Source organism: Alosa alosa, chromosome 16, assembly GCF_017589495.1.
Source record: "Alosa alosa isolate M-15738 ecotype Scorff River chromosome 16, AALO_Geno_1.1, whole genome shotgun sequence".
In the NCBI taxonomy this organism is placed as follows: Eukaryota; Metazoa; Chordata; class Actinopteri; order Clupeiformes; family Clupeidae; genus Alosa; species Alosa alosa.
The window spans coordinates 27,352,148-27,379,690 of record NC_063204.1 but is presented as its reverse complement, the minus strand read 5'-3'; the positions used below and the strand labels follow the sequence as shown (position 1 = coordinate 27,379,690).

General features: G+C 43.4%; 2 protein-coding genes across 9 annotated transcripts in view; one reads left to right on the top strand and one right to left on the bottom strand.

The window, feature by feature from the left end:
- LOC125309203 (centrosome and spindle pole-associated protein 1) overlaps positions 1-21,325 on the bottom strand; it is a 24,931-nt gene extending 3,606 nt beyond the window's left edge. For 2 of the 8 annotated variants that reach the window (XM_048265943.1, XM_048265950.1), the window contains exons 1-28: positions 20,383-20,794; positions 20,197-20,266; positions 20,008-20,111; positions 19,480-19,560; positions 18,976-19,074; positions 18,277-18,650; positions 17,401-17,499; positions 16,679-16,773; positions 16,207-16,303; positions 15,751-15,808; positions 14,829-15,163; positions 14,375-14,493; positions 13,736-13,829; positions 12,650-12,761; positions 12,415-12,438; positions 11,496-11,534; positions 11,207-11,354; positions 10,095-10,229; positions 9,679-9,791; positions 8,313-8,462; positions 7,563-7,706; positions 6,889-6,999; positions 6,337-6,403; positions 5,765-5,891; positions 5,046-5,185; positions 2,577-2,711; positions 2,052-2,095; positions 1,685-1,763 (exon numbers count right to left, since the gene is read on the bottom strand). In XM_048265943.1, the coding sequence (XP_048121900.1) occupies positions 1,685-1,763; positions 2,052-2,095; positions 2,577-2,711; positions 5,046-5,185; positions 5,765-5,891; positions 6,337-6,403; positions 6,889-6,999; positions 7,563-7,706; positions 8,313-8,462; positions 9,679-9,791; positions 10,095-10,229; positions 11,207-11,354; positions 11,496-11,534; positions 12,415-12,438; positions 12,650-12,761; positions 13,736-13,829; positions 14,375-14,493; positions 14,829-15,163; positions 15,751-15,808; positions 16,207-16,303; positions 16,679-16,773; positions 17,401-17,499; positions 18,277-18,650; positions 18,976-19,074; positions 19,480-19,560; positions 20,008-20,111; positions 20,197-20,266; positions 20,383-20,463 (3,274 nt within the window). In that variant the 5' untranslated portion in view covers positions 20,464-20,794. Of the gene's footprint in view, positions 1-1,684; positions 1,764-2,051; positions 2,096-2,576; positions 2,712-5,045; positions 5,186-5,764; positions 5,892-6,336; positions 6,404-6,888; positions 7,000-7,562; positions 7,707-8,312; positions 8,463-9,678; positions 9,792-10,094; positions 10,230-11,206; positions 11,355-11,495; positions 11,535-12,414; positions 12,439-12,649; positions 12,762-13,735; positions 13,830-14,374; positions 14,494-14,828; positions 15,164-15,750; positions 15,809-16,206; positions 16,304-16,678; positions 16,774-17,400; positions 17,500-18,276; positions 18,651-18,975; positions 19,075-19,479; positions 19,561-20,007; positions 20,112-20,196; positions 20,267-20,382; positions 20,795-20,947 lie in introns of those variants that run through there. The other 6 variants (XM_048265946.1, XM_048265951.1, XM_048265944.1 and 3 more) reach the window with 5 other exon arrangements.
- Positions 20,862-27,431, top strand: cops5 (COP9 signalosome subunit 5). Its single transcript, XM_048265954.1, has 9 exons — positions 20,862-20,939; positions 23,599-23,766; positions 24,023-24,257; positions 24,385-24,513; positions 24,827-24,892; positions 25,082-25,167; positions 25,530-25,641; positions 26,374-26,522; positions 27,175-27,431. Exons 2-9 carry the CDS (start codon positions 23,630-23,632, stop codon positions 27,263-27,265), a joined length of 1,005 nt encoding a protein of 334 aa, XP_048121911.1. The 5' UTR covers positions 20,862-20,939; positions 23,599-23,629; the 3' UTR covers positions 27,266-27,431.
- The last annotated feature ends 112 nt before the right edge of the window (positions 27,432-27,543 follow it).

Genomic DNA, 27,543 nt, shown 5'->3' with positions numbered 1-27,543 from the left:
CTGAGAACAAATATTAAAAGACAATAAGCGTGATTTTGGAGTGCGACCATCTTTATTATTCTGGATTAATGCACATTTTAGAAAACACATCCATTGAACAAATGTATCAAATTTTGGTTTGTCAGACACTCATTTTAAGAGTTGATTGTTCCAAAACACCAACCGCCGCACATATAAGTATAAGTATATACACTCTTTTGATCCCGTGAGGGAAATTTGGTCTCTGCATTTATCCCAATCCGTGAATTAGTGAAACACACACAGCACACAGTGAGGTGAAGCACACACTAATCTCGGCGCAGTGAGCTGCCGGCATCAACAGCGGTGCTCGGGGAGCAGTGAGGGGTTAGGTGCCTTGCTCAAGGGCACTTCAGCTGTGCCTACTGGTCGGGGTTCGAACCGGCAACCCTCCGGTTACAGGTCCGAAGTGCTAACCAGTAGGCCACGGCTGCCCTACATGCGCGCACCACCAGTGTTTCCTCTACGTTGATTTTAGCATGGCGGCCCGCCACGGTAAAATTAATGCCGCCATGGTATCAGAATCAGGGCAGACTCACAATGTAGTTGCGGTTGCCTTTTAAATAATCCTGCCGACGTATCTCCCCCGCTGGCTGCCGCTCACATTGCAATTTGACAATAAGTAAAACTAGTCAGAGGTTATTATGGCCCGTCCAGTTTCACTTCACATGTAATGATGTAGCCTATTTTAAACATTAACTTTCTTCCCAGTGTTTCCCCTTCATGTTGTAGCAGTGGCCACTGCTTCAGAATTAGGGCAGACGCACATTATTTTCCGGGCGCACAGTTAAATGCGCTCCGCTGGCTGCAGATAATTGCAGTTTAACAATAAACAGCAATGCTAATCCGAGGTACCTGTCTAGTTTTATTCCATAAATATATTGTTGTTATAGACGTTAGTGGCATGCGCTATCAACTACAATTTTCGCACAACTTCGTGGAAAGGTGTAGCACAGGTTAAGGAAAACCCATTAATTTCTGGAGCTGATCGTATTCAAAAATATTCCCATATCGTAGCCTATTAGCTCGCAACAACAGCAAAAATTAAACATGGAGAGTGGATGTCTCCCCACGGAGCCTCCGCTGTTATTAGATGCGCACTCAATCGTCTTGTAGTAACAGCACAAAACTTGGCCATAAACATTTTGTATGCACTTGCGGTGATGGCCTAGTAATGTGAATAGCGGACTATAACCAAAGAAAGTAACCAAAGAAACCAAATTTTATTTGCACCAAATAAAGGCTGTGTTGTGGGTTGTGTTTCTACAACATGCACAAAACGTTCAAGCAGTGACATGTCCCTCTCAAATCACGTTAAATGGTGTGATTAGCAACTAATTAGCAACTAGAATTAAAATAAATAAATAAATAAATAAATAAATAAAAAATTCACCCTGTGGTATTATTATTATGCTATAGGTTCAGATTAAGCTATAGGCTATAGATCCTGAGTCTAAGCCATAGTAAAAAAAGCTTAATTAGTCAGAGCTGTGTGTAAATAGAGGTTAAGAAAGATATTATATTCTAATGAAATGCTAGTTTTTATCATATTGTAGCCTTATATGTAACCTTCTGATATTTAGTTGCAGGTGGCCTGGCTGCCCCCACTGCTAAAAACAAATCTAGAGGAAACACTGCACACGCAGACACAAACACCCTAACTCACCAATGAAGGCACTTTCGGACTGCAGCAGTGTTGGTCTGGTGCCCTCTTCAGTAGACTCCGTTGTCTGGGAGCAGAGACGCTTCAGTGAAAGAGTCAACATGTCATCAACACACGCTTGAACTGAGAAAGCCACTGCCATTGTCATTGCACAACAATTCCATTCCTAACTTGAATGATGAGCAGTCTTAAGTCTAAGTAAATCCATTGTTATTAACCAGGCAAAAATCTATGTGACAATTTAACACCATGGGCAAGACCTTCACAGCAAACACTGATGAGCTCAAAGCTCCCACCTGCCACATGATAGCTATATTACCTGCAGGAAAATTGAAACGTGCGTAACAGATGAGGGCGAGATCCCGCCTACCTGATGATGAAGCGCCCTGGACGGGGATGACAGATCGAAGTAATCTGCAGAGAGGAGAGGGGCTGGTGAATGAATGAACAGCGTAGGCGCGCGCATGTGTGTGTGTGTGTGTGTGTGTGTGTGTGTGTGTGTGTGTGTGTGTGTTTGCATGCGTGTGTTCAGTCAGAAAGAAGAATATGACTAATGACAATGAAATGAAAATATGACTAATTTGAAGATCTATGGTCGTCTGAATATGAGTCAGAGAGATACAAAGGGAAACAGACACTTAGTACAGACAGATGCTATGGCTGTGTGTATGTGTGTGTGTGTGTGTGTGTGTGTGTGTGTGTGTGTGTGTGTGTGTGTGTGTGTGTATGAGTGTGTGTGTGTGATGTTTCAGTGGAGAGGAGAAAACAGAACAGCAGGTGCAAATACGCACAGAACCAATCATTGTGATTAATGTCATTATTAATGTTATTAATGAAGCAATGGGCATATTGTCGTGGGAAGGACATTGTCTGACGCGGTGAGTGTGTGTCTAACCTGTTCTATCTTTCCTCATGTTGTTGATCTTGCGTTGTTGGTGGCGTAGCAGTGCCTGCTGCTGGAGCTCCAGACTGTAATCGTCACACGGGGGGTCTGGGTAGGCCTGACGCACCTCCTCACGGGACGTGCTGTCTACAACACACACACACAGGAATACAGTCAGACATAATGCAATCACTATCACTCTTTAGACTCTATTGTGCACATTCTGTAATTGTAGACACAAAAACAAGCAATCAGACTCATCTCATCATCTCTCACACACACACCCTGTTCACAAGTCACACAGGGCTGCACTAACAACCAAGCATCAGCTGCTCACACCAACAGAGTTCTGCTGCTGGCCACAACAAACAGACCCCAGCCAATCACAGAGGACTTCCTCCTCTAAGCCAGCCAATGAGCCGGCGCGGCTGCTGTTCAGCGAGGTGCTCTGAGGACACACAGGAGGCATCATCAGCAAGCGGAGCAGAGTGTGGGCAGAGCGCCCTGAGCCCCAGTGATTACAGCAGGACTGAAGGGACTGAGATTTCTCTGGGATGCCCCCACCACCCCCACTGCCCCCACTGCCCCCACCCCCTCCATCACCACCCGCCTGGCGCTCTGCTGGCCCAACAGTCGGAGCATGACTCAGCATTTTTAACGCCCGAGGCAGCCATGATGAGGAATGGAGAGAGAAAGAGATTGATCTGAGTCCTGGAATATAAAGATAAGATCATGAGTAAGACAGAAACAGGGGAAAAACTGAAATGGAAAGATAAGAGATGGCAGGGGTGTGTTTACATGCAAACAATCATATTTTAATCTGATTATACTCTTTATGCCAATTAAAAATTGTTATGTATATTGTGAAATTGGATTGAAATCCAATTTTATGTAATCGGAATAAGTGACCTGGAGTATTCAATTTTAATCTGATTAGATCGGTCATGTGACTAATACTCCGATTTTAGTTTGAGTTAATCATGATTCCTGAATGAAGATGTGTCAGCATGAAATCAGATTATTACTAGTTCGCTTAACATGTAAAGTGGAATATTCTGTATTCTGACAATAATCAGATTGGTGGTTTTATCAGATGTTGTGAACATGTGACAGACAGAGAGAAAGAGAGAGATGGAGGCAGGTGGAGATTGAGGCCGGAAGGCAGCGGCCCCTCTGTACAGAAATAGGACTGATACGTGGAGCACTGACTCATGCCTCATCCACCACCGCAGCACTGACACAGACTGTCACTGGTGGGGAGAAAGGAGTTGGAGAGAGAAGATGGACACTGTGGTGATTTCTAGCCTCCTCTCATACAAACACACACACACACACACACAGAGAAGACATAGACAAAGGAAAAAAACAAAACAGGGCACAAACACACATTTTGTGTAATAATCCATTCTGGAACAGTCTTTCCCTCTCTTCCCACGCCTGACACACATCTCCGAATCTAAATGAACCCTGACCGTGGCGTCAATCACAGCCATCTCTCCAGTGCCGTCCCCATCCCAGCCAGCCAACCGTGGACCTCTCTGCTGTCCAGTGTGCCGTAAAATAGCACAATCATACAGACACACACACACACAGAAGACTTTAGTGTTCAACATGCATTGTCTAAAACCATTGGGAACTGCTGCCAGTAGTAGTCAGTAGTACGCAGTTGTTTTGGAGCCAACAGGAGCGGAGTGGTAATGTGAACATGGGACATCGCCCAGAGAGTGTGAGAGAGAGAGAGAGAGAGAGAGAGAGAGAGAGAGAGAGAGAGAGAGAGAGAGAGAGAGAGAGAGAGAGAGAGAGAGAGAGAGAGAGAGAGAGAGAGGAGAGCTAATGGCCACAGTTGGAGAGCTTGTGACCACACACACACGGCCACAAATACAACATGTGTGCACGCACGCACACACAGCTGTCTCAGATTCAGTGCCCAGAAACCTAGTAAAAGTGTAACTTAGTTAAAGAGTTTTCAGAGCAGATGGTGGATGTGATAAACGGCCTCACTTGGCAGCAATCCATTTCAAGAAATATAGCAGTGTATCTGTATGTGTGGGCAAGTGTCTCTCTCTGTGTGTGTGTGTGTGTGTGTGTGTGTGTGTGTGTGTGTGTGTGTGTGTGTGTGTGTGTGTGTGTGTGTCTAAAGCTTCTAGGAGTCAATGTGAAGGGGTCGTGTTGCAGTGAATGGCTTTGGCTACGTTCCAGTCTCATAGGGTGGCATATAATGGGAGCACTGGGTTCAGAATAATGCATATAACGAGAGGAGAGGAGAGGAGAGGAGGAGAGGAGAGGGCACGGCAGTATTCAGGCTACAGACACGCCATTAACATACTTATGATCCATGCTACACCAACAACACATCTGATTGGGATATGTGATGTGACTGAGAATGTGTGTGTGTGTGTGTGTGTGTGTGTGTGTGTGTGTGTGTGTGTGTGTGTGTGTGTGTGTGTGTGTGTGTGTCTTGTGGGAGTGAACTGGCAGTACCTCTGTACTTGAGCTGGTTAAAGTCGTGTATGTTCTGGATGTTGACTGGCCCCTGGGTTCTGGAGGATGGCCTCTTGGCCGAAACCTGCATGCGAAGTCGCGCCATATCAAACACATCCACCGGAGGGCGCTCTCTACGCCTGGGAGCAAAAAAGCACACAGTGTCACACAATAAAACACTCTCTGAGCTGACAAAAACACACATTGTGCCTCACTGTCGAGGAACAGCTTCATGATGAATATACTAAAAACTAAATGGAGAACAGGGGAACAGAAAGCAGAAACAGAGAACAGGAGACAGCTCCTGAGCAGTGGAGCATTGCACTGTGCTAGTCTGTGGCCTCTGTGCTCTGGGTGTAGAATATGAAACACCTCAGTGCGTTATTAGTCAGGGCGAGGGCAGGATTGGGTGCTGGGTGCTGAGCGTAAGCCGCTTACAAGCTCCACAAAGCAGCCCGACACACACAAGTCACTGTGCATCTCATCCAGACAGGCCTGGCATTTATGTAGAGGAGAGCAAGTGTGTCTATCTATGATCGTTGATATGTGTTCTGCATTGATATACATTTGTGTGTTTCCTACATGTTAGTGTGTCTGTATTGCATGTGCCCATCTGAGTGGGGTGTTTGTTTTCTCACTTTGTGCATGTCTGTGTTCGATTTTATGTTTGATCTCTACAGTGTGTGTGTGTGTGTGTGTGTGTGTGTGTGTGTGTGTACCTCTCTCTGAGTGGGGTGTCCATGTCCTCTCTCTCGGTCTGCAGTCTCTGTCTCTCCAGCCTCCTCTGCTCATTCCGTAGCTGTTTGCTCAGTGCAGACAGCTCACTGATCACAGATTGCTTCTCCTCTGGAACACACACACAAATATAACACATATACAACATCCAGATCACACGCAATAAACATACTGTACATGGGTAGTTTCACAGTTAGGGAAAGCACCTTGGCGTCAGTCTAAATCCGTTGAATGATAAAAAAAAAAAAAATAATAATAATAATAATAATAATAAAAAAATGTATGCCAACTGGTCATTGACAATTCTGATATACAGTACTTCCAATGCTTTAGTGTTGGGCTAGACAACTGAAACACATCTAGAAAAATCCTTTGTAATACTCTTTCTTTACACATAAAAAGGTAGAAATACTTTGCCCTCTTAGTAGCATAGAAGTGTAACGATAATTGAGTTAAGCCAGTAGCTTAATTAAGAGGTTTACTTTGATGAAAGTAAATTGTGAACTGAAATCGCCCCCAAAGGCTAAGCTATTTCTCGATCACTGCCTTTGTTTACCTTTGGCTCTGAGCTGATTCCGCCGTGCAGGCACAGGTGGGGAGTGAGGGGCAGAGAGGGAACGAACCTGACGGGAGAACACACACACACACACACACACACACACACACACACACACACACACACACACACACACACACACACACACACACACACACAAGCACACACACACACACACACACACAATAATATGACAATTACTGCACCAATGGTTACAATTGTATACAGCTCAAAGATAAAACTGCAATTTCACCTCCTCCAGTGAAATGTATGTAAATTTGACAAACATGAATTTATCTGGCTTAAAAAGCAGGTGGGAATAAGGTTAACCTAGTCCTGTCTGTGCCAAGCATTGTGCCATTAGCAATGGTGCCGAGGTCAGGTTGAGGGCAGCAGTGTTTATGTTTATGTATATTAAATATGACTACATCCTGTTGCCAATTGTTTGTATATGCTTGCCACTATTCCCAGTCAAAATGTCAAAACCTAAAGTTTGAGTGATTGACAGGCGTCAGTGGGATCTGGTGCAGTAAGTGATGCCAGCCGACTTACAGTAGAGGCTCCCGCTGACTGGCGGCTGTCTGCGGAGGGGGGTCTGGGGGCACGCTGACGCCCCAACTTCTTCTGCAGGGTTGGGATGGGAGGAGACGGCGCTCTCTTCACCTTCAGAGAGAGAGAGAAAGACAGAGATCAGAGGGGAAATCAGAGGTAGAGAGAAGGAAGACCGAGAGAAAGAAATATTTGTGAGTGTTAGCAAGTGTTAGTAAAATCATGACGGCACAGCAATAATTTCTCAAGCATTGTGTTGGACTCCCTGGGGACCATAACCCCTCCATTCTATCATTCTAATGGCATCCTATTAGGTTTACATCTCATCATGTAACAGATGCTTTCCACTTAATTGCCCACCAATACAGGAACCTCATATGTTTGATCATGGTGAGCGTTCCCTGGACCGCCCCATTACCTAGCATGAGCATCTTCAGTGGAGCTCGAGGGCTGTTTTTATTCTTGCCTGAAGGGACTGTCTGAATCAGATGGCTTATGATGAATGAAAGTGCCTCTCTGGCTCATTTACATGAATGTGAAAATCACTTCATGCTCAGAGAGGAATCGGTTTGCGTGTGCATCTGTGCGGCTGGCTGAAGTCCATGTAAAAGCTGTTTGTTTAATTAATCTGACGTGATAATAACCACCCACTCTCAGGGCCACACACACACACACACCTCCTCCAGTCGGGCCTGTCTCTCTCGCTCGTCCTGCTGCCTCAGGGCCTGGCTGGCTCTCTCCTCCTCCTCCTTCTTCCTCCTCTCCGCCTCCTTCCTCCTCTCCTCCGCCTGCCGCACCAGCTCCTCATTCTTGGCTAATTGCTGCAGAATAGGAGAAACAGGAGGAGGAGAGAAAGGAAGATGAGTGACCTTGACCTTGAAAATCACAGGAATTATTATTAATTATTGGGCGCCAGGCGGATCTGAGCCAGATATGAGCCAGATCAGAACCAGATCTGCACCGGGGGTCATCTTCTGCCTGGAGACCCGTTTTAAAATACCACATCCAATCTCACTGAGGCCATCCATTTGTATTAAAGAAGCCAGAAGTTGAGTGATGATCGGGGATGAGTCTGTGTCCTTCCTCTAACCTAATTTTCTAAAATGGATGTTCACACCATTAACCTTAACCACCAGCCTGTTCAGAATGGAGTGACAATGTGCAACCCTGACCAAATGACAAAAATATATATAAGCCCTGGTAGAGCAGTTTGTGAAATAATCATTCATATCATACATATTCATAAGTATTAGAGTGCTTTTATGTCACTCATAAACACACTAGAAATAATGTGTTTGAACAAAAACATTTCACCCTCCTTTCCTGTTTCAAAAATGCATGAGGCCAATACTAACAAATGTATGCATTAGTGATTTGAAAAGCTGGCAGGGGAGTGTTTGAATGAGCAGTGGCCTGGGTGAGCTCACCTCCATCTCTTTGCGTCTCCTCTTGTCCAGCTCCTCCTCGTACTCCTGCTGGATGCGAGCCCTCTGCTCCGCCAGCTTCTTCTCCTCCCGCTCCTCCTCCAGACGCTGGCGCTCGCGCTCCTCCGCGTCCTTGCGCCTCTTCTCCGCAATCTGCTCAACAACAAACAGCAGATAGAAGTTGACACACACTCACACACTGCATCAATCTGCTCAACAACAAACAGCAGATAGAATTTGACACCCACTCACACACTGCATCAATCTGCTCAACAACAAACAGAATACAGAAAATAGAATTTAGCACACACACACACACACACACACACACACACACTCACACCCTGCATCAATCCCATGGACACTTCATATACACAACAAACATATGTATACATTTACATGTGTGCTTGTGGCTGTGAGTGACTGTTTATAACATTTTATATTCATACATGCACATACAATCATCAAACCCCTGCAGGCATGTTTTTCTTTTTACACCAAGCTGACAGTATGGAGCTCCTGAACACTTTGCAGATCTGCCACTTAGCAGCTCTTGGCTGCAACCCTATTCTAACCCTCACTAATAGAACAGTGTTGATTAGTGGATTCATGTGGTGGGAATCTGAGAAATGTCATCTGAGAAATGTCACTCCATGCGGTTTGAATTGGCAGGCAGCACAACACACACTTTTGGCCATTTATATTTGTGAGCCTCCCAAAACAAACAAATAGTCTAACAACAGAATGCATTATCTCTGCTGCAAATTCAGACGCAAGCTAGCTAAAGGCTAAAAGCATAAGCTAATTACAGAACACTGCATGCATTGTGTTTGATGCGACCGTATAATCTCAGCGAGCGATTAAAAGTTTAAACAGCTGTGGCATTTCAGATTTTGGCATCTAAGCAAGTCAGTCCGTGCCTCCCTAACAGAGACATCTTTTTTTTTTTCAGAGTGAAATTTGTTTGCTCATCTGTAAATTGGCCTCAATAGGCTTGTTAACAAACTCTGCAGGAGTCTCCACCATCAGAAGACAGAAGATCAGAAGGCATTGGGTTGGATGGCACCCCAGGACAAAATGAGAACTTGCTTTTGAAACACTTGAAAAAGGGGCCAAAAAGGCAGACACCCCAAAAATGTCATTCAGTTTCTCTAAGAAAGTTGTCTAGGGAGTGAGGGGTGCCGAGTGTAGTCTGTGTGTATGCTTGCAGTGCATTCTCAATTGCTACATTATGGGGTTTGCGGCTGCATGGAACAGATCAATGCAACCTAGGATCCCGACAGGGGGCTCAAAGGCCGGACTTTCAAAGCAAAATCCACGCCGCTGGTCACCCAACCCCAGTGCACCTCACAGCGCCTCAGGTGCTCACCTGCTGCTTCAGGTACTCCTTGTAACGGTCCTGCTCGTGGAGCTGCTGAGGCGTGGGCATGTCCCTGAACACGTTGCCCCGGGCGTGCGACCCCGCCTGACCCTGAGGATAGCCTGCAGAGAGACGAGAGACGACAAGCAGCTCCGAGCATAAACAACGCTCTTCAAAACAAACAGTGTGTGTGAGAGTATGGGCCCAACTTCTCTCCGTCACTGTCTGTTTAGATCAAGACTCAGAGACGGGTAGCAAGACAGGGGACATCTCTCATCGTATATCTATCATTTTGGCCCCTACAGGGCACCACCTGCCTACTCAACAACACCCCCCACACACACACACACACACAAACACACATAAACACTTCAAAAACTAAACTAAACAGCACCCTTGTCACATTCTTTTACGCTTGGTCCTACCTGCTATCATGTGGACAGAGGGGGGCCTGTCCTCCCGTGGCGTCGGAGCATTCCTGCCTGTGTTACCCGTCCCCCGGCGGGACTCTGGGTTCAAATAGGCCTCCTCGTTGCACTGGTGCATCCGTTTCAGGTCACCTGCAAGATAACCAATCAGAATTAGGGTTGGGCATCATTCAAGATTGGAATTCCGGTTCTGATTATTGTCATCGATTCCGGTTCCTGGCGATTCCAAAATGTAAAAATCGCATTCGTCTTTTTAGTTATCATTCATTACCGTTGTGGATGAACCTTAACAGCATCCCATTCAAGACACCATCTTTCTGTATCACCTATTGGTTTACAGCGGAGTAATATCACTAACACACAGGGTAGTGAATAAACTACATACATGGTGACTAAGTACAACGAATACAGGAAGAGCAAATATCACATGCAAGCCACTATTCTTCATTATCTCTAAACAGCTGAGAAATGTAGTGTTGAATACTGTATATAGCTCCATATGTATGCGGTAATGTTCACTTGTGTTACTTTTACATTTGTTCCCCTTCTCCACTCACCTTCTCTCCCTCCCCTGTTCTATCGCTTTTTCAGACCAGCCTTTGGCAAATGTTTCCCTCTGTTAGAATATAGCGTATCCTAGCCACTGTTGTGATTGTTGTTGTTGCCGCCAGGTTGTTTAGCCTTTGTTTGCAAAAGTCAATGCTTTGAGATAATGCCAACAGCCTCTTGACTGAAAGTATTGGCATGGGCTGAGAAGGCCTTTTAAGATAGAAACAGCACTCATCTTTGGACCCTCTGATGAGGCACACCTCTTTAGTCGCGTGACTTGCTGCATTAACATGGTGTGTGTGTGTGCTTGTGTACCTGTGGCGTGTATGTTAACGTAAGCCCTTTTCACACATACGGCAATTCCCTTGTCCCTTCCCTGTCGCTTCTCGCTTCAAAAGTTGAAAGTATTTTAGTACGCATAGTAATTGTAATTGCATTACATTAACATGATCTTGTTGTTTCAGTATATGTGAATGGGGGTTTCAGTCCGTCATGGCCTGTGGGTGCACATTTTCTGGCCAACAGTAGTGCTGTATGGTGCAAGGCATGATGGGACGTACTGATGAGGTTGCCGTGGTCGTCCTTGATAGGGGCTCCTCCTCCTCCCCGCCCCCAGGGCTTGTAGTTCTTCATCTCGGCCTCCAGTTTGGCGTCGCAGCGTTCGCGCTCCTCCAGCTCGCGCATCTTACGCTCCTGACGCTCACGGATCTGCCGGCCCACCCACAAGTTTGTGTCAAGGGGACTTCATGTTCACAAACGATCTGATTTTCAGACACACAGCATGTCTACACAATCTAATACCTTAACTGACTTAAGTGGACCCTGTTAAGTTTCTGAATTTCACTTTACCTTTTGGAAATGCTGACTCCACTCTGCCCTGATCTCTTCCTGTCAAAAACACGGCATGCTGTCACAAGTCTGACTCACTGGCCTCTGCTGTGTTCACACTCAAAAGCGTCTGAGACCTCAGACGTTAGCGTTCAGAGCCTCAGCAGTCTGCCTTTCTCGCCCTTTACTTTAAAACTGTCGCAGTCACAACACCGCGCTCTCTGTGCTGAACTGAAGTCACCAAGCTGCTTTGTGAAAATGGCACAGTTAAGCACAGCAGTCAACATTCGAAAGGTCGCCTTCGCCAGTGTGTTTAAACGGCTAAAAGTGCTGTTGTCACTGACACACTGAGGAGGTTTTTCTTGCTTTGGCTAAAAACATATCCAGAGGAATCCGTCCACCCACTCCTATCAATGTGTTTTAACACATCCAAAAGAACTAGTAAATAGAGATGGCCTTCCCTTAGAAACAGAAATGTTCTTCCTTCAGAGTATCTAGGGTTGGTGATGTCTATATGGGTGTAAAGGTGGATTGTGAAGAGTATTCAATATTCTCCAAGGAGTAGAACATCAGTTACATCAGCTTTAAGTTTCCATCCACATTCATTTTTTTAGCATGTACTTTTATTTGATGTGGAAAAGGTATAAAATATTATATCACTATATTGCATTTTCACATTTTATCAGTATCAGTAGGACCACCATACCTTGAACTCAGGGGTGTGACACTGGGAGTCTGCGTATTATGCTTTGGTGACATATAGGTGAGTGTCATGCGAATAAAATAAAATCTCCTTAGCAGGGAGTTGAATTTAAAAGTAAATAACTAAATAAATATGCACGGATGCCTGAAGCTGAGCTATTGAACTGAACTGTAGTAAACTCTCATCTTGGCGAGTAGATAGCTGGCGCTGATTTCTGAGTGTGTCAACTCCTATTACCTCTGAAATGTATTCCATCCAGCCCTAAGCACAAAACAAATGTGACCAATTTAGGAACTCCACGACACATCACTTCAGTACAGTACAGTACACACACGGTCAGATGGAACTTTCCCCCCACCCCTTCCTCCTCTCCCATCTCTCTCTTGTTCTGGCTGTCTTTGTGTGCACATAGCAAAGCAGTGGATGATTTCTAGAGGGTACTGTGTACTGTGGGGTGTGTGTGGGGGGGTACCTGCTGTTTAAGAGCCTCCTGGTAGCTCAGTGCATTCTCCTTGGACTGTTTTGATCTGTCAACAGCAAAGACTCCCATTCCAGAGGGGGCCATGCCAAGCTGACTAGGCACTCTAAAAGACAGGGAGGAAGGGAGGGGAGAGAGAGGGGGAGGAGAGAGAGAGAGAGAGAGAGGAGAGAGAGAGAGAGAGAGAGAGAGAGAGAGGGCTCAGATGCAAACTCAGTATGGATGAAACGGAGGAGAATTTAAAATGGTATTGCTGACAACCCCTCTTCCCTGAGAACTACAGTGATGTATTAGCTGACACATGTGTAGGCACAAATTTAAAACAAGTTCAATGTAAGCCATATATAGACACAAAGAAAGAAATAAGCAGGCAGCATGAAGGGGAGAGAGTGAGGGAAGGAGGGAACCGGGGTGAGCCAGAGAAACCACAAAAATAAACATTGGGCTGAGGGTACTGCAACTATGACTCAGACAGAATGTGTGTGTGTGTGTGTGTGTGTGTGCGTGTCCTCAGTGAGGTGCACTGTACTTGAGAGAGGAGACAGGGACACACACACACACACATATATATATATATATATATATATATATATATATATATATATATATATATATATATATATATATTATATTATAGGTGTGTATACACACACAATAGCACCACCTTCTGGTAGAACAACATCATCTTCTGTTAACACTAACATCTTCACTAACTCCACTCACAAAGTAGTATGGAAAGAGAGAAAAGGGAAAAAAAAAAAGTTACAGATCACACATTTTCAGGAGAGCTTATTTCATAAAGACAAACTGTGCACCTGCACCTAATCAGTCAAGCTGAGTTTCACACCATATTAGACCAACAGGCCTCAAAACAGTAGCAAACAGTGCTGTATCACTTAGAACAAAAAGCAATTCAGCAGTGTGAAATTGAATAAAATGACTTTCCTAGCAGTGTAATCGTTCATAAAAAGGCATAGTTTGCTTTGGAGCCAAAATGGTGTCAACAACAAACAAAAACAGATTGTTGAAGACGAACACAGACATGGCCCAGTGTGGAGGGTGAGAGGAGAAGAGACCTACTGTATGAGAGAAGTCGACTGGCCGGGCCTCAGAGGCTGGGGGACTCCCATGGGCAGATGGGGGTAAGAAGCCACACCAACAGCTCCGGGGCCGTCTAGCAACACACACACACACACACACACACACACACACACACACACCACATACACAATTGCCTGAACACTACCTAACCAGCAAGGTCTTAAACACAAATTTATTCACAGTATTTGCATTTGGATGCATTTGTGAAGCACACCTTGACCTGGTACCTCTGGAAGATGGCAAAAGAATGCGAAAATGGAAAAACAGGCCACATGAAACCACACACCTGAAAGCTCCAAACAAATTGGCCGTGCTACGACAGACCGCCTGATGGAAAATTGAACAAACAACATCTCGCTATGACTACAAATGAAGAGCGAGGCTTCAGTCCATTAGCCCCACCACACACATCTGCACAGCTTAGAGGTGAATGAACATGCCAAAGCAATTAGTCAAATGGAACTCCCTTGCATCCATCAGTATAGATCCAGCCTTAAAAGCTCTCCAAACAGCACAAAGGTTAACAACGTTTTCCTAAAAGTCACACACAATAATAATCAATGTAGACCATAAAAGTGTAGCATGTGGCATTACGGTGTACTCATTTAAGAGACTCACAGTAAGCCAGATTGGGGTCTAGCGGGTTCCTGGCTGCGTAGTAATAGTAGGCGTCATCGTAGGGAGTGTGGTAAGCATCTGGCAGCGTGGGTGGAACAGGTGGAGGCGCACCCGTGATCCTGAGGACGGAGAAGAAGATGCATTCACACACATCTCTCTGCCAGGCACTGCACTGCTTTTACAACTACCACTGTGTCCTGTAGTTCAACTGAACTGCATGGCTTAAAGTGAATGAGCAGAGAACGAAGAACGTACGGTGATGAAGATATATAACGAAGAACTGAATAGATAAATGAAATAACTAATACACTGATTTATCGCAGACTGAAATGCTTTGAATTAAAACATGGCAAAGATGGAGCATGAAATATAAGGAAAAAACAAATGTAAAAATAACAAGGAACAAATGAATGAATGAATGAATGAATGAATGAATGAATGAATGTTTACACACCTTGGTGCAATCATCTCTCCAAGCGTGCCTGATAGGTTCCTGTGGAAGTCCTCATTGATGGGTGCTCCCCCGGCCTCCAGCCTGCCCCCACCACTGGCTGCGGCCAGCTGGGCCAGGCTGGTGCTGTAGTCCACGAGTGGGGGCGACTGGAAGGCCACGTGGGGCCTCTCGGGGGGTGTCCTCTCCTCCGCACCACCAGCTCTCTCCTCGGGGGGTTGCCTGGCTGAGTTGCCCCCCAAGGAGTCCAGCGTGGGCCCCGGGCGATAGGGCACGTCCCTCCGCCGCCTCCCCTCATACTCCCGGTTCACCGCACCGAACTGCTTGATCCGGTCAGGCTAGAGGACAACACGGGCACAGCTGTGAGGAAGCGGTCAGGGTTACCTTCCTGCTTGCCTAAAGATCACTGCAAGTTCATCCAAGACGGTTTGCAGTAAAAGACTTTTCCCTCACTACCCAAATCACTTCCCACTGATTTTTAGTGTTTGAACAATACTACCCATTGTGTAAATATGCTGGATTGACTTTCATATTTTAATTCTACGTGTCTCCCAAAGCAGGCAACAAGAAGTTACTTGTGGTCTTATGAAAGGTTATTTCATGAAATCATTCTAAGGCATGCCATGAAAAGTCACCAAGCATTAGTCCTAAATAGCTTTGAACTGATCAATATTTTGACTATACCCAGGCATGCCTACAAAAACTTTCCATGAATGTAACCTAGAGGCCAGAGTGGGAAAAGAAGACTCAAGAGGTTTGACATTTTGAAGGGAAAAAAAGACTATTAGTTTATGCTAACATTAGGCCTCATGTTACATGGAGATGGCTTGCATTTCTCAGGGGCTTTTCAAAGGGTTTTTACCTGCATTTTTAAGTGATTGTTTTGGTTGTGACTAACTCACTGTCCAACAGACAGACGTTTTACCTGTTTTTCTGGGTCTACAGCTCCAGAAGCAGCAACTCTGAGTTCAAGTTCCTTCTCCCTTTTGAAGGAAAAAAATGGAACATCATGAAACATACATAACAGTCTCACAGGACTTGAAAAGTGCTCTTATCGATCGACAATTAGGAGAGTAGTCTGCCTAAATCAGAGAGGGACCATTAGGATGGTCACCACATCAAGGTCGTAGCTCTGTTGACTCAAAACAAAAACAACATGGGTGCTCTCCTCAAGCTGAAGGCATATTTTAGAGGTAAAATGAGCCATGTATTTTGGCTGAACCAAATACCAAAATGGCAGGTGGCAGCTGAATTTTCTCATAAAGCACTACAAATTAGCCCTGTGACATTATGAAGAGAGCTCCTCAGGTCAAATCAGCAGTCTGTACACACAACTCTGTTATAACACTGAAGAGCACGGTAAACGACAAAGAGGACTCACTTCTTCTTGTTCTTCTGCTGTTCAGCCATCTGCTCCAGCAGCTCCTGCCTGTAGCGCTCCTTCCTCCTCTGCTGGGCCAGGTCCCCTTCCGCTGTCCCTGGTGACGTCACAGCGTGTAATAGGTCAGAGGTCACACACCCTACTCACAGCTCACTGGACATCACATCATGCCACATAACCACTCCATACCATGATGGAATGGCTCTAGCAACCTACATAACACCTGAGAGCTAAGAATGAGAATCTTGTTTAAATGATAATTACAAATTCAAGTATGTATGTCAATTCAGCATGCACCAATCTTCTTCCAACTAATTTCACCTTAATCTAAGAGCTCCAATACAGGATTGTTATATTTAAGTGACAAAGACACAATGGAGAAGAGCCTCTCCCTTTGAAGTCCTGAAACATTTAAGTCCATCACACACACCGTTTTGATTAACTTTGGAAGTGTGTGTGTGTGTGTTCCTACCTATGATAAGCCCCGTGGAGAAGTCGGCCATGTTCTTGTTGGCCACCGATCTGGACCGCTCACTGGTCTTCACTGGCGCTGGTTCTGCCTGCAGACTACAGCACCCACCAGACCAGAACAGAACAGCTCAGCACAAGCACAAGCCAGCCCATAAACCACTGCACCCCCTTCCCGTCACGTCACTAAACGCATCGGATCGATGTTCGTCAGGCTGGGAGTGCAGCGCGCAATGGACCGGGCTAAGCCTCAGCGCCACGTCACGTAACAGGCGGAACAGATCAAAGCGCTGCTGCTGTGGAGCCTTACGCCTCACTGCTAAACAGGCAGATTCACAGACAGTCAGCCAGGGCTGGGATCAATGAGGCCAGCCACACTGACAGATTTGTGGGTAAAATCTAATCTGTGCGATTCTACTTTCTCGACACAGGGCACAGGACACCATCACTTGGCTGAGGGAGAACATATATTGGAAATGACCTTATCAGCAAAGGCAATTATTAATTAATCAAACACTGAAAAGATTAAGTTAAACAGTAGCGGATTTTCTGATTCTTTTTTCCCCTGCCCAGTTCACAGCACAGGCACCAATCAATAAAGAGGATTTATAACCCTCTGCGAAAACGCGGTTCTCATCAACCCAGCCACTCCTCTGGAAATATAAGTGGTAAGCTTCAAAGCAGAGATGGGGGGGTCAAATTAGTATAATTAAAGGAGATGAGTACTTAGGGTTGTGTATGGCTGACAGCGTCCGCCGGCTCTCCTCGATGTATTCCTCTGCTTGGAGGATGGGGGCTTGAGGCTCTCTCCTCTCCTGGACAATTCTGCAAATGAATAAGAACAACTACTGTTAGTATCAGTCAGCCTAAAAAGAGCATTTTAAATCACTGATATGAATATTTTACATATTGTAATTTACACACAAAATTGCTCCCTTACATAGTACGTAGTTGGGAAGTAATGTGTTGATTAGCTAAACTACTGCATGGCTCAGCTCTGTATTTTCCCATGTACAGAGCCAGGGATGAGTACAACCACAAGAGATTTTTGAGCATGACAGAATGGACAACTAACCAAATTAGTTGAATTAGAGAATCGCAAACTCCACTCTTAATGTCAGTGTTTGTATTTGGCTCTGACATTTGATATTTGGTAATGTATACCATAGTTTTAAAGGGACACCAGGCAACGTTTTCATGTTAATTACTTATCTTCGTATGTCGGTATATGGTTAAATGACTCATTACAGGGCGAATGAAGACTCTCTCGCCCGCCCCTACTGCCTGTAGGAAGAATATCCCGCTTGCAAGTTCAGTGTATGGTACCCGCCGACCGAATCAGTTTCAGTTTACATCCTGCATCCACAGCACAGAGTCAGGCTAACAAAATGCTATCGACTGTTGCAAATGTGTGTATAATGGCAGAGCCGGCGAAGAAGCAGCGAAAACTCTTGATGGAAGATGCAAAGAAAAGGAAAAGAGCTTCAGACCGAGCGAGGGGGAGTTTCGTAGAGAAAAAGCATCAGGCTTGCCTGGTGTCCCTTTAAGAGCTAAAAACACATCAACAATGGGAGCCATGTGCGTTCAGTTCAGAGCTCAAACCTGTCGGGTCTGTGACGATGGACTCTCCTCTCCCTCTTCCCCAAGTATCCAATCAGCTCTCTAGGCCTGGGCCTCCTCCTGGACATGTAATCTAGCTCTTCCTCCTCATACTCCTCGTCCTCCTCCCCATAACTCAGGTCTTCCTCAGAGTTGTAGTAATGGCCTTGGAGCCTCCGAGGCTTTCTTTCGAGGCGCACAGGGGTGCCTCCCCACCGCCTGCGTGGTGTGCCGGCCTGTTGGACTCGAGAATCTGTTAGTGTGGCGGCGTCTCTTCTGGATGACAGCGTCTCGGCCAGATGACCCCTCGGGTCAGGGGGTGGGGAGCCCCGTGTAGGTTTTGACAAGGGCGGTGAAAGGCGGTCTTGAAATTGTACCTAGTCAGAGAGCAGAAAGGTAAAAGTTACTATGCTTCACAAATACAAGCCTTCAGAACTGAGTGATGAATCACTGTAAATACTTCTGTTGTAGACAATTTGAGTTTTCCCAGTTGAGGTTTCAGTACTAGCAGCACAGCACAGGTACCTTAATTTATGCATGCTTTGAGCAGAAGTGGCCAGTCCAGAAGCAGAATTCGAGGCCAATATCATTATAGTCCCAAGTTATGATATGAATAATTGGCAATGATATGAAAAATTGGCAATCATAGTTCTAAGTCCCTTTGAGAAACTCTGTGCTATAGCCTAGCTATGTTAGCTGTACCTTCCATGAATCTGGTAATGTTCTGGTTACAGCCGCCTGCGTTCCTTTTTCTTTAAGAAAGGCATTGTACTCTTTGTTCCGTTCATCTCTTAGCCGTGCCTAACAACAATCATAAAAACAAAAAAGTAGATAAACTCAAGTTGCATGCTCATAGCAAAGAGAGCTCAATAGTCATTTAACCTTTTAATTTGATTTAATTTAATTTTTAGTCAAAGAAGGCCACAAACTTGTCTGAAGTCCTAACAAATGAAATATGAAACTTTATACTTACCTTACCTATTTAGTATTAGTAAACAGTTATAACTCATTTCATATTTAATTCCACAAATTTCTCCCCAACTCTGGAATGAGCTAACAGGAAAGCAAGGCTCTACTGTCAACTCAAACTGTTGCTCTGGGATACCAATTCTTGTTTAATCAAGTTTATGCAACAACAGTTTTCAAACCATAAATCACAGCAGGCACCAGTTAGCATACGATGTGTGTAAGAAAGAAGATGGTTACCTTGGCAGATCTCCTTTCTCTGATAGGGAGAGAAAGTTCCTGCGGTTGAGCACATGCCTCTTCAGAGGTCAAGTCGTTTTTCTTTACATAAAAAGGGTAGTAAAAATAAAAGGTGAAACGGTTGCCAATTGTTTTTACCTCTGAATACAATACTCAAACTGGTCAGCGCTTTGTATAATTCTGACCAAGAAGCATCTAAAATGCTAGCTCATTATGTCTCCAACAGACAAGGCTGAGCTTGCCATTCAACAAACAGTTCTGATGAAACAGAGCCAAACTAAATGGCAATGACACTTATTTACCAAAGGTGAAGGTTTATCCAACTTCATACTAGACTCCTGATTATGTCCATGCTTTAAGAATGGAACACCTCTCGGACAAAATAATATGTTGAACAGAAACGCCCTTAGTCTGTAGCCATTACTTTTTATCTTATTTCATCTAAACAATCTCATGGAAACCGTGATACCACTGTAACTATGACAATACAAGGGTATGTAGGCCCCAACAAGTGATGAGGTGGCATACCTGTGACACATATCTTCTGTAGTCCATACGAAGCTCTTGTTTAAGCCTCTGTTTCTTCCTCTCATACTCTTCGCCTAAAGGCAAACTAAGGCCAGCGCTGTCGTCTGTTAACATCATGAACAAACTTAATGAAAAAAGCTTATGTGTACGGAGTCAGTCCACAAGGATGAACACAGAAACGTGCGCTACCTTTTCGCTGCATTGACTGCGAGGGTGTCTCCACGGGCACGTTTTCCTTTGAAGAGTCATCAAGAATACTCTGTCCCATTAAAATAAAATAAATGGTCGGATCTCATTGCAAGCTATTGCTAACTTACAAGAACATACAGTAATGTGTGCTGTTAAATCCTTTACGTGCTTAAACGTTAACATTACCTTCATTTCCAAATAAGGCACACCATCGTCCAAAGTCATTTTGTCAGAAGACGGATGCTTTCTAACCTCTTCTGGTAACATGAAGGTTAATGTTACATCGCCAATGTATTCCTTCTCAACCACTAGACGGCTTGTCAAGTAGATTCGAGACGTCAAAGTCCTAGCGATAACTTCTGTAACGTTGACGATGTGGAAATAACAATCCTATTTTCAGTAACGTTATGTATCATAACAATCTTAAGGTTAGCTGACGCGAGCTAACGTTAAAGTACTCTATAACGTTAATGTAAGATACGAGCAAAGCACTTAACTCTCAAACAATACAGTCCGCTCATTTTAAATGCTCAATACAAAGAAACGTTACATTATCCTTGGTGGAAAATCTGGTTATAACAGGTTAACGTTAGAGACTGGAAAATGTAATCATAGTAGCGGTGACAAGAAAGGATTCATTTCCCGAAGAAGACAAGGAGGTTGTTAGGCAACCAACTCATACACACATAGCTAGCTGGCATAGTTTGCTAAATAACATTAATGTATGATAACCTTCATCAATGGTACGTACAATTAGTTACTTTAGAGACATTATGTTGTAAGACTTCAGTGGTCGATGCTACTTCCGGGTATTTTAGCCTTTGCTATTTATCCGAGAAACAAACATTATAAACTTTAGGTTAGCCTGGTTACAATTAAGTTAGCTCTCCAAATGAATGAGCGAATTAACCAAGGTAGTCTTCGTCCGCGGGACGCTTTTTAAAATGACGCAAACATTCAGTCTTGAGGACACATCAGACCTATCGAGGTGGTAAATCACAGAATAACGTTACATACATTAACGTTTACGTTGTCTTCACAAATGAGCGTGGTAGCCAAAGAAACCCGTTTGCACAGCCAGCTGTTAAAAAAGTAGGAGGGAACCATAGACTGTAAAAAATAGGAGGGAACACAATCCCACAGTTCCGCGGGCAGTAGGCTAGCTTCTACCCATGGTTCTAATGATTTACATAGGCGAGTAATACTAATTTAAATGTAAATTGATGTTTTCTTTGGAATATTATGGCAGACAACAGTTGTTTACAGCTAAGTAAATATTATTTACCTCTGTTGTAGGAAATATGGTTAAATAAAGTTTCTTAATACTCTTTGTCCAGCAGGTGGCATAACAATATAAGACTTTTTGAAATTGAACGGGCAACATTGGTTAAAATGGCTGGGACGTCATACATATTTACATATTGAGCGGACGCATTTATCCTAAAAGACTTACAAAAACTGGGATAGCATTTAAGTTACATTACAAAGGAGACCTTAACAATGCATAACAAAACAATAAATAGTCTATCAGAGGATGAGAGTGCAGACGTGTATGTATAGCCTGTGTGGTTGAAGGAGATAGAGGGAAAGGGAGGTAGAGGAAAGTAGAAAGGAGGGGTAAGTGAAGTGCATCGTAAGTGCATGTAGGTGTGTTGGGTTGTTAGAATGCACTTGCAGAAGAGTTGTGTCAAGGACCTATCTTACCAAGTTTCTGAGGGGTTGATATCGTAGGCCTATTGCTAATCTCCAAAGAAAAAATAAAATCTATTACCTACCGTGTTCATGTCACATCAATTGTGCAGTAAAAATCTTGTGCAAAACTTCAAAGTTAAAAATTGGACCCACAAAACACATGTCTCATACTTTTGACAGAGATTAGAAGTCAAGACAAAGTGGAATTGTGAACGTATGATGCAATGACACATGTTGCCTGCCAGGACCAATTAAATTTCCTGCAACATGCAGTCTGAGCAACATGCAGTCTGATGAATTAATATGTGAATGCACTATCCATTTGACTTGATTACTCAGACCAGATTTGGAGGTGGTCTTGACCACATATGACCACATTCTTTTGACCATGTGTAAGCTTAAGTCTAGTGTGTGGATGTGTTGTGAGCCACAGTGAAGGACTGCCAACTGAACTGGGCTTTGTAAGCCACAAACCACAAACTGAAAACTATAAACTTTCATATGACAATAATAATGAAACAACTGGGAATGATGATACAGCACAAAATAAAATAAAGTAGAAAACAGCAATCTCAGGTTTGCTCTTGGTAAGACTTTATTGAAACATGTCTAAACAAAGATGTAGTCCTAGGCCATCATCAGCCTAGGGCCGAGATGCATCACACACTGGTGATGGCCTAGCATTCTTTGTTCAGACATCTCCAATGAAGGCTTACTAAGAGCAAACGCTTGAGAGTGCAGTTTTCTGGTGTATTTTAAAGTCTTTTTCTAACTCACAATTAAAGAAAAATTTATTTTTGGTGTTGAGCGTGCCTGCTCCGGTGTTCACTTTAATGAGAATATAGCCCCATGTGAAGTAACTAATCAATTATAATATAGCCTAATGTTATCTGTGCTGATATTATGATTAAAGGTAGTGTTGTAAATGGTACTGGCTGAAGAGGCTCTTAGTTGTATTGCATCCATTTATACATTTTCATGTCCATCTTTGAAAATCTCTGCAAAGGTTTGGACTTACAGGTTATGACACATTACAAGACACATATCAGGTCTGGAGCCTGTGAACGCACTATAGGTGGTCTTTGACCATGCATCTAATTATGTATTTTCACTGTAGGAAATGGGAATCACTTTTTTTACCTCACACCAGTGGTCCTCAGGTTGTTTCTAAGTAATCCTTATGAACGCAACTCCATAAGAATCATATGAGCACCTCATCTATGGATTCAGAAATGTATCATGCTATCCCTTTCTCCACATGAAACTCACAGAAGCCTGGTTAAAAGTGTCTATCAAGGTGGGGAACGCTTAATACTCTCTGTCCAGCAGGTGGCACAACAACCATCACAGCTTTGGGGTTGGACTTGGATCAAACCAAGTCTGAAAGGGGGGGCATTTTATACGTTTATTTAAACATCCCACTGATACTCAAATGCAGCATAAAGTATTAACTGATGTTTTATTATATTGTTTTTTTGATAAATACTTATCACAGATCCTTCAACAAAACTGTTGTGCCTTTGTGTATAATACCTACAGACAGTCCACTCTTGGTCTACTCCAGTGTCATGGCGTACTGACACAGCTTTATTTGTTTTTTTGTCGAAATGCTCCTGTGCATGTCATAGTTGTTTTGTTGAAGTAAATCTTTTACAGGTTAGAAGCTAGACCTATCCCAAGCCATTCACTACAAACATAGTTGTTCTTCAGGGCATAGCAGTTCGGAGGTTTTCTCAGCAATATGGCTGGAAGCAGTATGGCTCAGAAGACTTGGGAGCTAACAAATAGCATGCAGGAAGTTCAAAGTATTGATGAAATTTACAAGTATGACAAAAAACAGCAACAAGAAATTCTAGCAGCGAAACCATGGACAAAAGAGTAAGTGTTGACCTTTTTCTGTGTGGTATATGATGGTGTTAAAGCATGTAATTGACGGGTAGACATGCTAGCCTTTGGTGGACAGCTGGGATAGCATTAGCCGTTTGGCTAGCCAGCTAATTTACAACACCATTGGTCTGTAGTTAGCGGGCTGGTTATGATCGAGTCGTTAGATGCCAACGTTAGACTGTGAGGACTGATATACCTTAATTGCAGGCAAAGTGGTGAGCTATTTTTTTTTCTAATGTTGATTCAGCCATCACTACTTCAAATACTGCAAGATCTCAGCTTTGGCTTTGCTGAAGATGGTGATGCATGCCCGATCTGGGGGTAACCTGGAGGTGATGGGACTGATGTTGGGTAAGGTGGACGGAGAGACGATGATCATAATGGACAGCTTTGCTCTGCCAGTGGAGGGTACGGAGACTAGGGTGAACGCACAAGCTGCAGCCTATGAATACATGGCTGCATACATAGAGAACGCCAAACAGGTAAGAGTCTGGTACATCTTACCTTTCTCTTTTTCCAGTCAAAGTAGCTGCTAATGTCTGTATTGTTATGAGCCTTTTGGGCGCATTGCATTCCACAACTTCATGATGGCTTCATGTGACCCCCTAGGTTGGGCGCTTGGAGAACGCTATTGGATGGTACCACAGTCACCCAGGTTACGGATGTTGGTTGTCAGGTATTGATGTCAGCACTCAGATGCTCAACCAGCAATTTCAGGAGCCTTTCGTTGCTGTCGTGGTAAGCGCCCATTTTTAGTGTCTGTACTCCACAGATAAAATTAATAGGCTCTGTTTTGAACATCATTATTAGACTTAGCAAATAGCACTGTTTACTACTATTTTAAAACGTAGTTTTTGTGTATGTCTTTATTATTACTATGTATTATTTTGACATTGCTGCAAAGCATACAGCTGTGGCTAGTTAAATGTTCACTTTTCCAAACTTTGTTTATTGTAGTGGTAAATTCCAAGAATTGGTGCACGCACTGCATGGCTTGACTATCAAATTTACTAGCGGAACTATGTGTGTTTTGTTTATTTATTTATTTCAGATTGACCCAACTCGCACCATATCTGCTGGGAAAGTTAATCTAGGAGCTTTCAGAACCTATCCCAAGGTATATTTTTCACCCTGAGAGAGAGCAAGCACATTGGTCGGCTGTGTTAGACAAAGCATTAGAGCGATTTATTTTTGTAACAATCCTGAAAAATATTCATTGTGAGCATTGTAAATTCACCGTTTTGAAAATAATGTCTTGTTCAGTTCATATTAAAATGCCCCACATTTTTTTGCGTTGTGTACATAGGGCTACAAACCACCCGATGAAGGACCGTCAGAGTACCAGACAATTCCCTTGAATAAGATTGAAGACTTTGGGGTGCACTGCAAGCAGTAAGTCAGAAATCCCAACCTCTTATTTTTTTAGGTTTGACAAAACAACATAGAGTTGTGTGCTGAATATTACATACTGACATAATGATTTATATATATTTATAATATTGTGAATACTCTGTGTCGGTGTGTATGGAAAGAAATATTGCCCCAATGACAGTTGTTAGTGAGTGTTGATTGGTATATGCATTAGTGAAATAAAATGTTACATCTATTGTGCAGTTTATTACTTTGTCAGTTAATACATGGTAAATGAATTAGTTATTTTTTAGTTCTGTGGAGCCATTAGTTGGCAGAGTTGTCTTATGCGAGCAGAGAAGCCTATGCCTTTCTCCTTATTCTCCTTTCCTTGATTTGTTTAGGTACTATGCATTGGAAGTTACTTACTTTAAATCATCTCTTGACCGCAAATTATTGGAGCTCCTGTGGAATAAATACTGGGTTAACACTCTAAGTTCATCAAGTCTGCTGACAGTAAGTAGACCTAAAAATATTCCGACATATTTATAATTTAATAATGTGAAGACTTGATACATTTTTTTTAATTTTTTTGTGTTTTTATTCTGGTATATGCTTTTGTCACAATGGAAAATGAAAGGTCATGTGACTATTATAGCAAGTGTTTAGACATTTAGTTAGCTCAACTAATGATACTGTTGTACTTCATAGATCATCCCCTTATCAACAGCTCTGCAATGTGACAGGGGACTCAAGCCCATTGTGAGCCCCATCAGTCTGTCTCGGGCACTTCTTAAAGACAGCAGACTATCCAAACATGGTGGGGGGGGGTCTCGGTGCCCGGGAAAGAAGACGAATTGACTAGTTGTCAAGAGAAGAGGCCTGTCTGCCAGGGGAGAAACTTTTGTCAGTAATTATTTTGTCACTGGCAGACTGAGGCTTCATGTCATTGTGCTCAGGGTCGCCCTTGCCCCGCACCCCCATCATGTTGCCTCACCTTCAGTAAACATCTGCTGTCTCCGTCGGAGTGTTTTGGCGAACAGATAAAGCTCACAACAGCTCTAAAACATGCAATAATTACTCTTTCTATTTCTCTTCGGTGGCACGTTGTGAGTGCTTGAAGTATTGTTTTTAAAGTGTATGTGTATGTTTGTGTGTGTGTGACCCGGTAAAGCTATGTTCATGACCCAGGTAGACTCCCATTATTTGAGGGTTTTGACTGGTTTGGTAATTGACTGTGCCCTGCAGAACTCGGACTACACCACGGGACAGGTGTTTGACCTGTCGGAGAAACTCGAGCAGTCAGAAGCTCAGCTGGGTCGGGGCAGTTTCATGCTTGGCCTGGACACACACGACAGAAAGTCTGAGGATAAACTCGCCAAGGCAACCCGAGACAGGTAACGCTTGCCGCCTTTGTGTTTAGTTGGTGTTTGTTTTACTTTTTTTAAACTATGTAATTGTATCTGCTGATGAGATGTTTCATACTTGTGCAGAAATTAAATTGTGTAGTGGACAAAATTAGGTAGATAGATAGATACTATCCCAAAGGAAATTTTGTCATTCAATAACTTACATTATATGACATTCAGAACAAGGAAATGCACATCCAGAACAAGAAAACAATATGATGAAATCAAAATGAGATTAGAAACCTTAACATTTTTAATCCATTACTTAATTATTATATGGTTCACAGGTGACATCAAATAAAATTAATTTGTTTATCTGCACCACTGTTGTAATCAGAAAAATATGGATGACAAAATATTTACAAAAACAATTGAAGAACCTCACTGCATGTTGTGCAGTCCATGTGTTTTCGCTTTGTTTGTCTGGGTCACGGATGATTAGTGGTTTGTCGTGGTGGGAGGTCCCAAGCGTTTCACTGCGGCTTGACTGAACAATTGCAGTGATTGCTTGAGTTTCTCCTGAAAGTGCGTTATCTGTTTATTCATCTTCTCTCTGACTCGTAGACATCCTGTCAACGAACTACCTGATCTGTCTGGCGCACCCAAATACTTACCCCTTTATTTCTCCTGTCTGTTCTAGTTGCAAGACGACCATTGAGGCCATTCATGGGTTGATGTCCCAAGTAATCAAAGACAAGCTCTTCAACCAAGTCAATACTTCTGCCAATTAACAGCCCTTACAAAAGTGCATTTGGTTTGTTTGAAAGGTATTCTGTATTTAGTTTTAAGTGTTATAGTTGGATTCTGAATGATCCTGGGGAGACATAATTTAACCCTGGGGAGACATAAATGTAACCCTGTTCTTGCTATCTGAATAAAAAAAGTAAAAAACTACAATTAATGTTATTTTGATAATCAATATAATTTTCTTGATTTTATCTTGTAGCACGTTTCTCACTAAAAACCTAAATACCTACAGTGTTTCCCACAGAATTTAATTATATTTGTG

Coding starts and splice junctions, on each gene's coding strand:
- cops5 (XM_048265954.1), top strand. CDS start 23,630: ATGGCTGGAAGCAGTATGGCTCAGAAGACTTGGGAGCTAACAAATAGC. Junction 24,514..24,826: donor AGCCTTTCGTTGCTGTCGTG/GTAAGCGCCCAT, acceptor TATTTATTTCAG/ATTGACCCAACTCGCACCAT. Junction 24,893..25,081: donor CTTTCAGAACCTATCCCAAG/GTATATTTTTCA, acceptor TTGTGTACATAG/GGCTACAAACCACCCGATGA.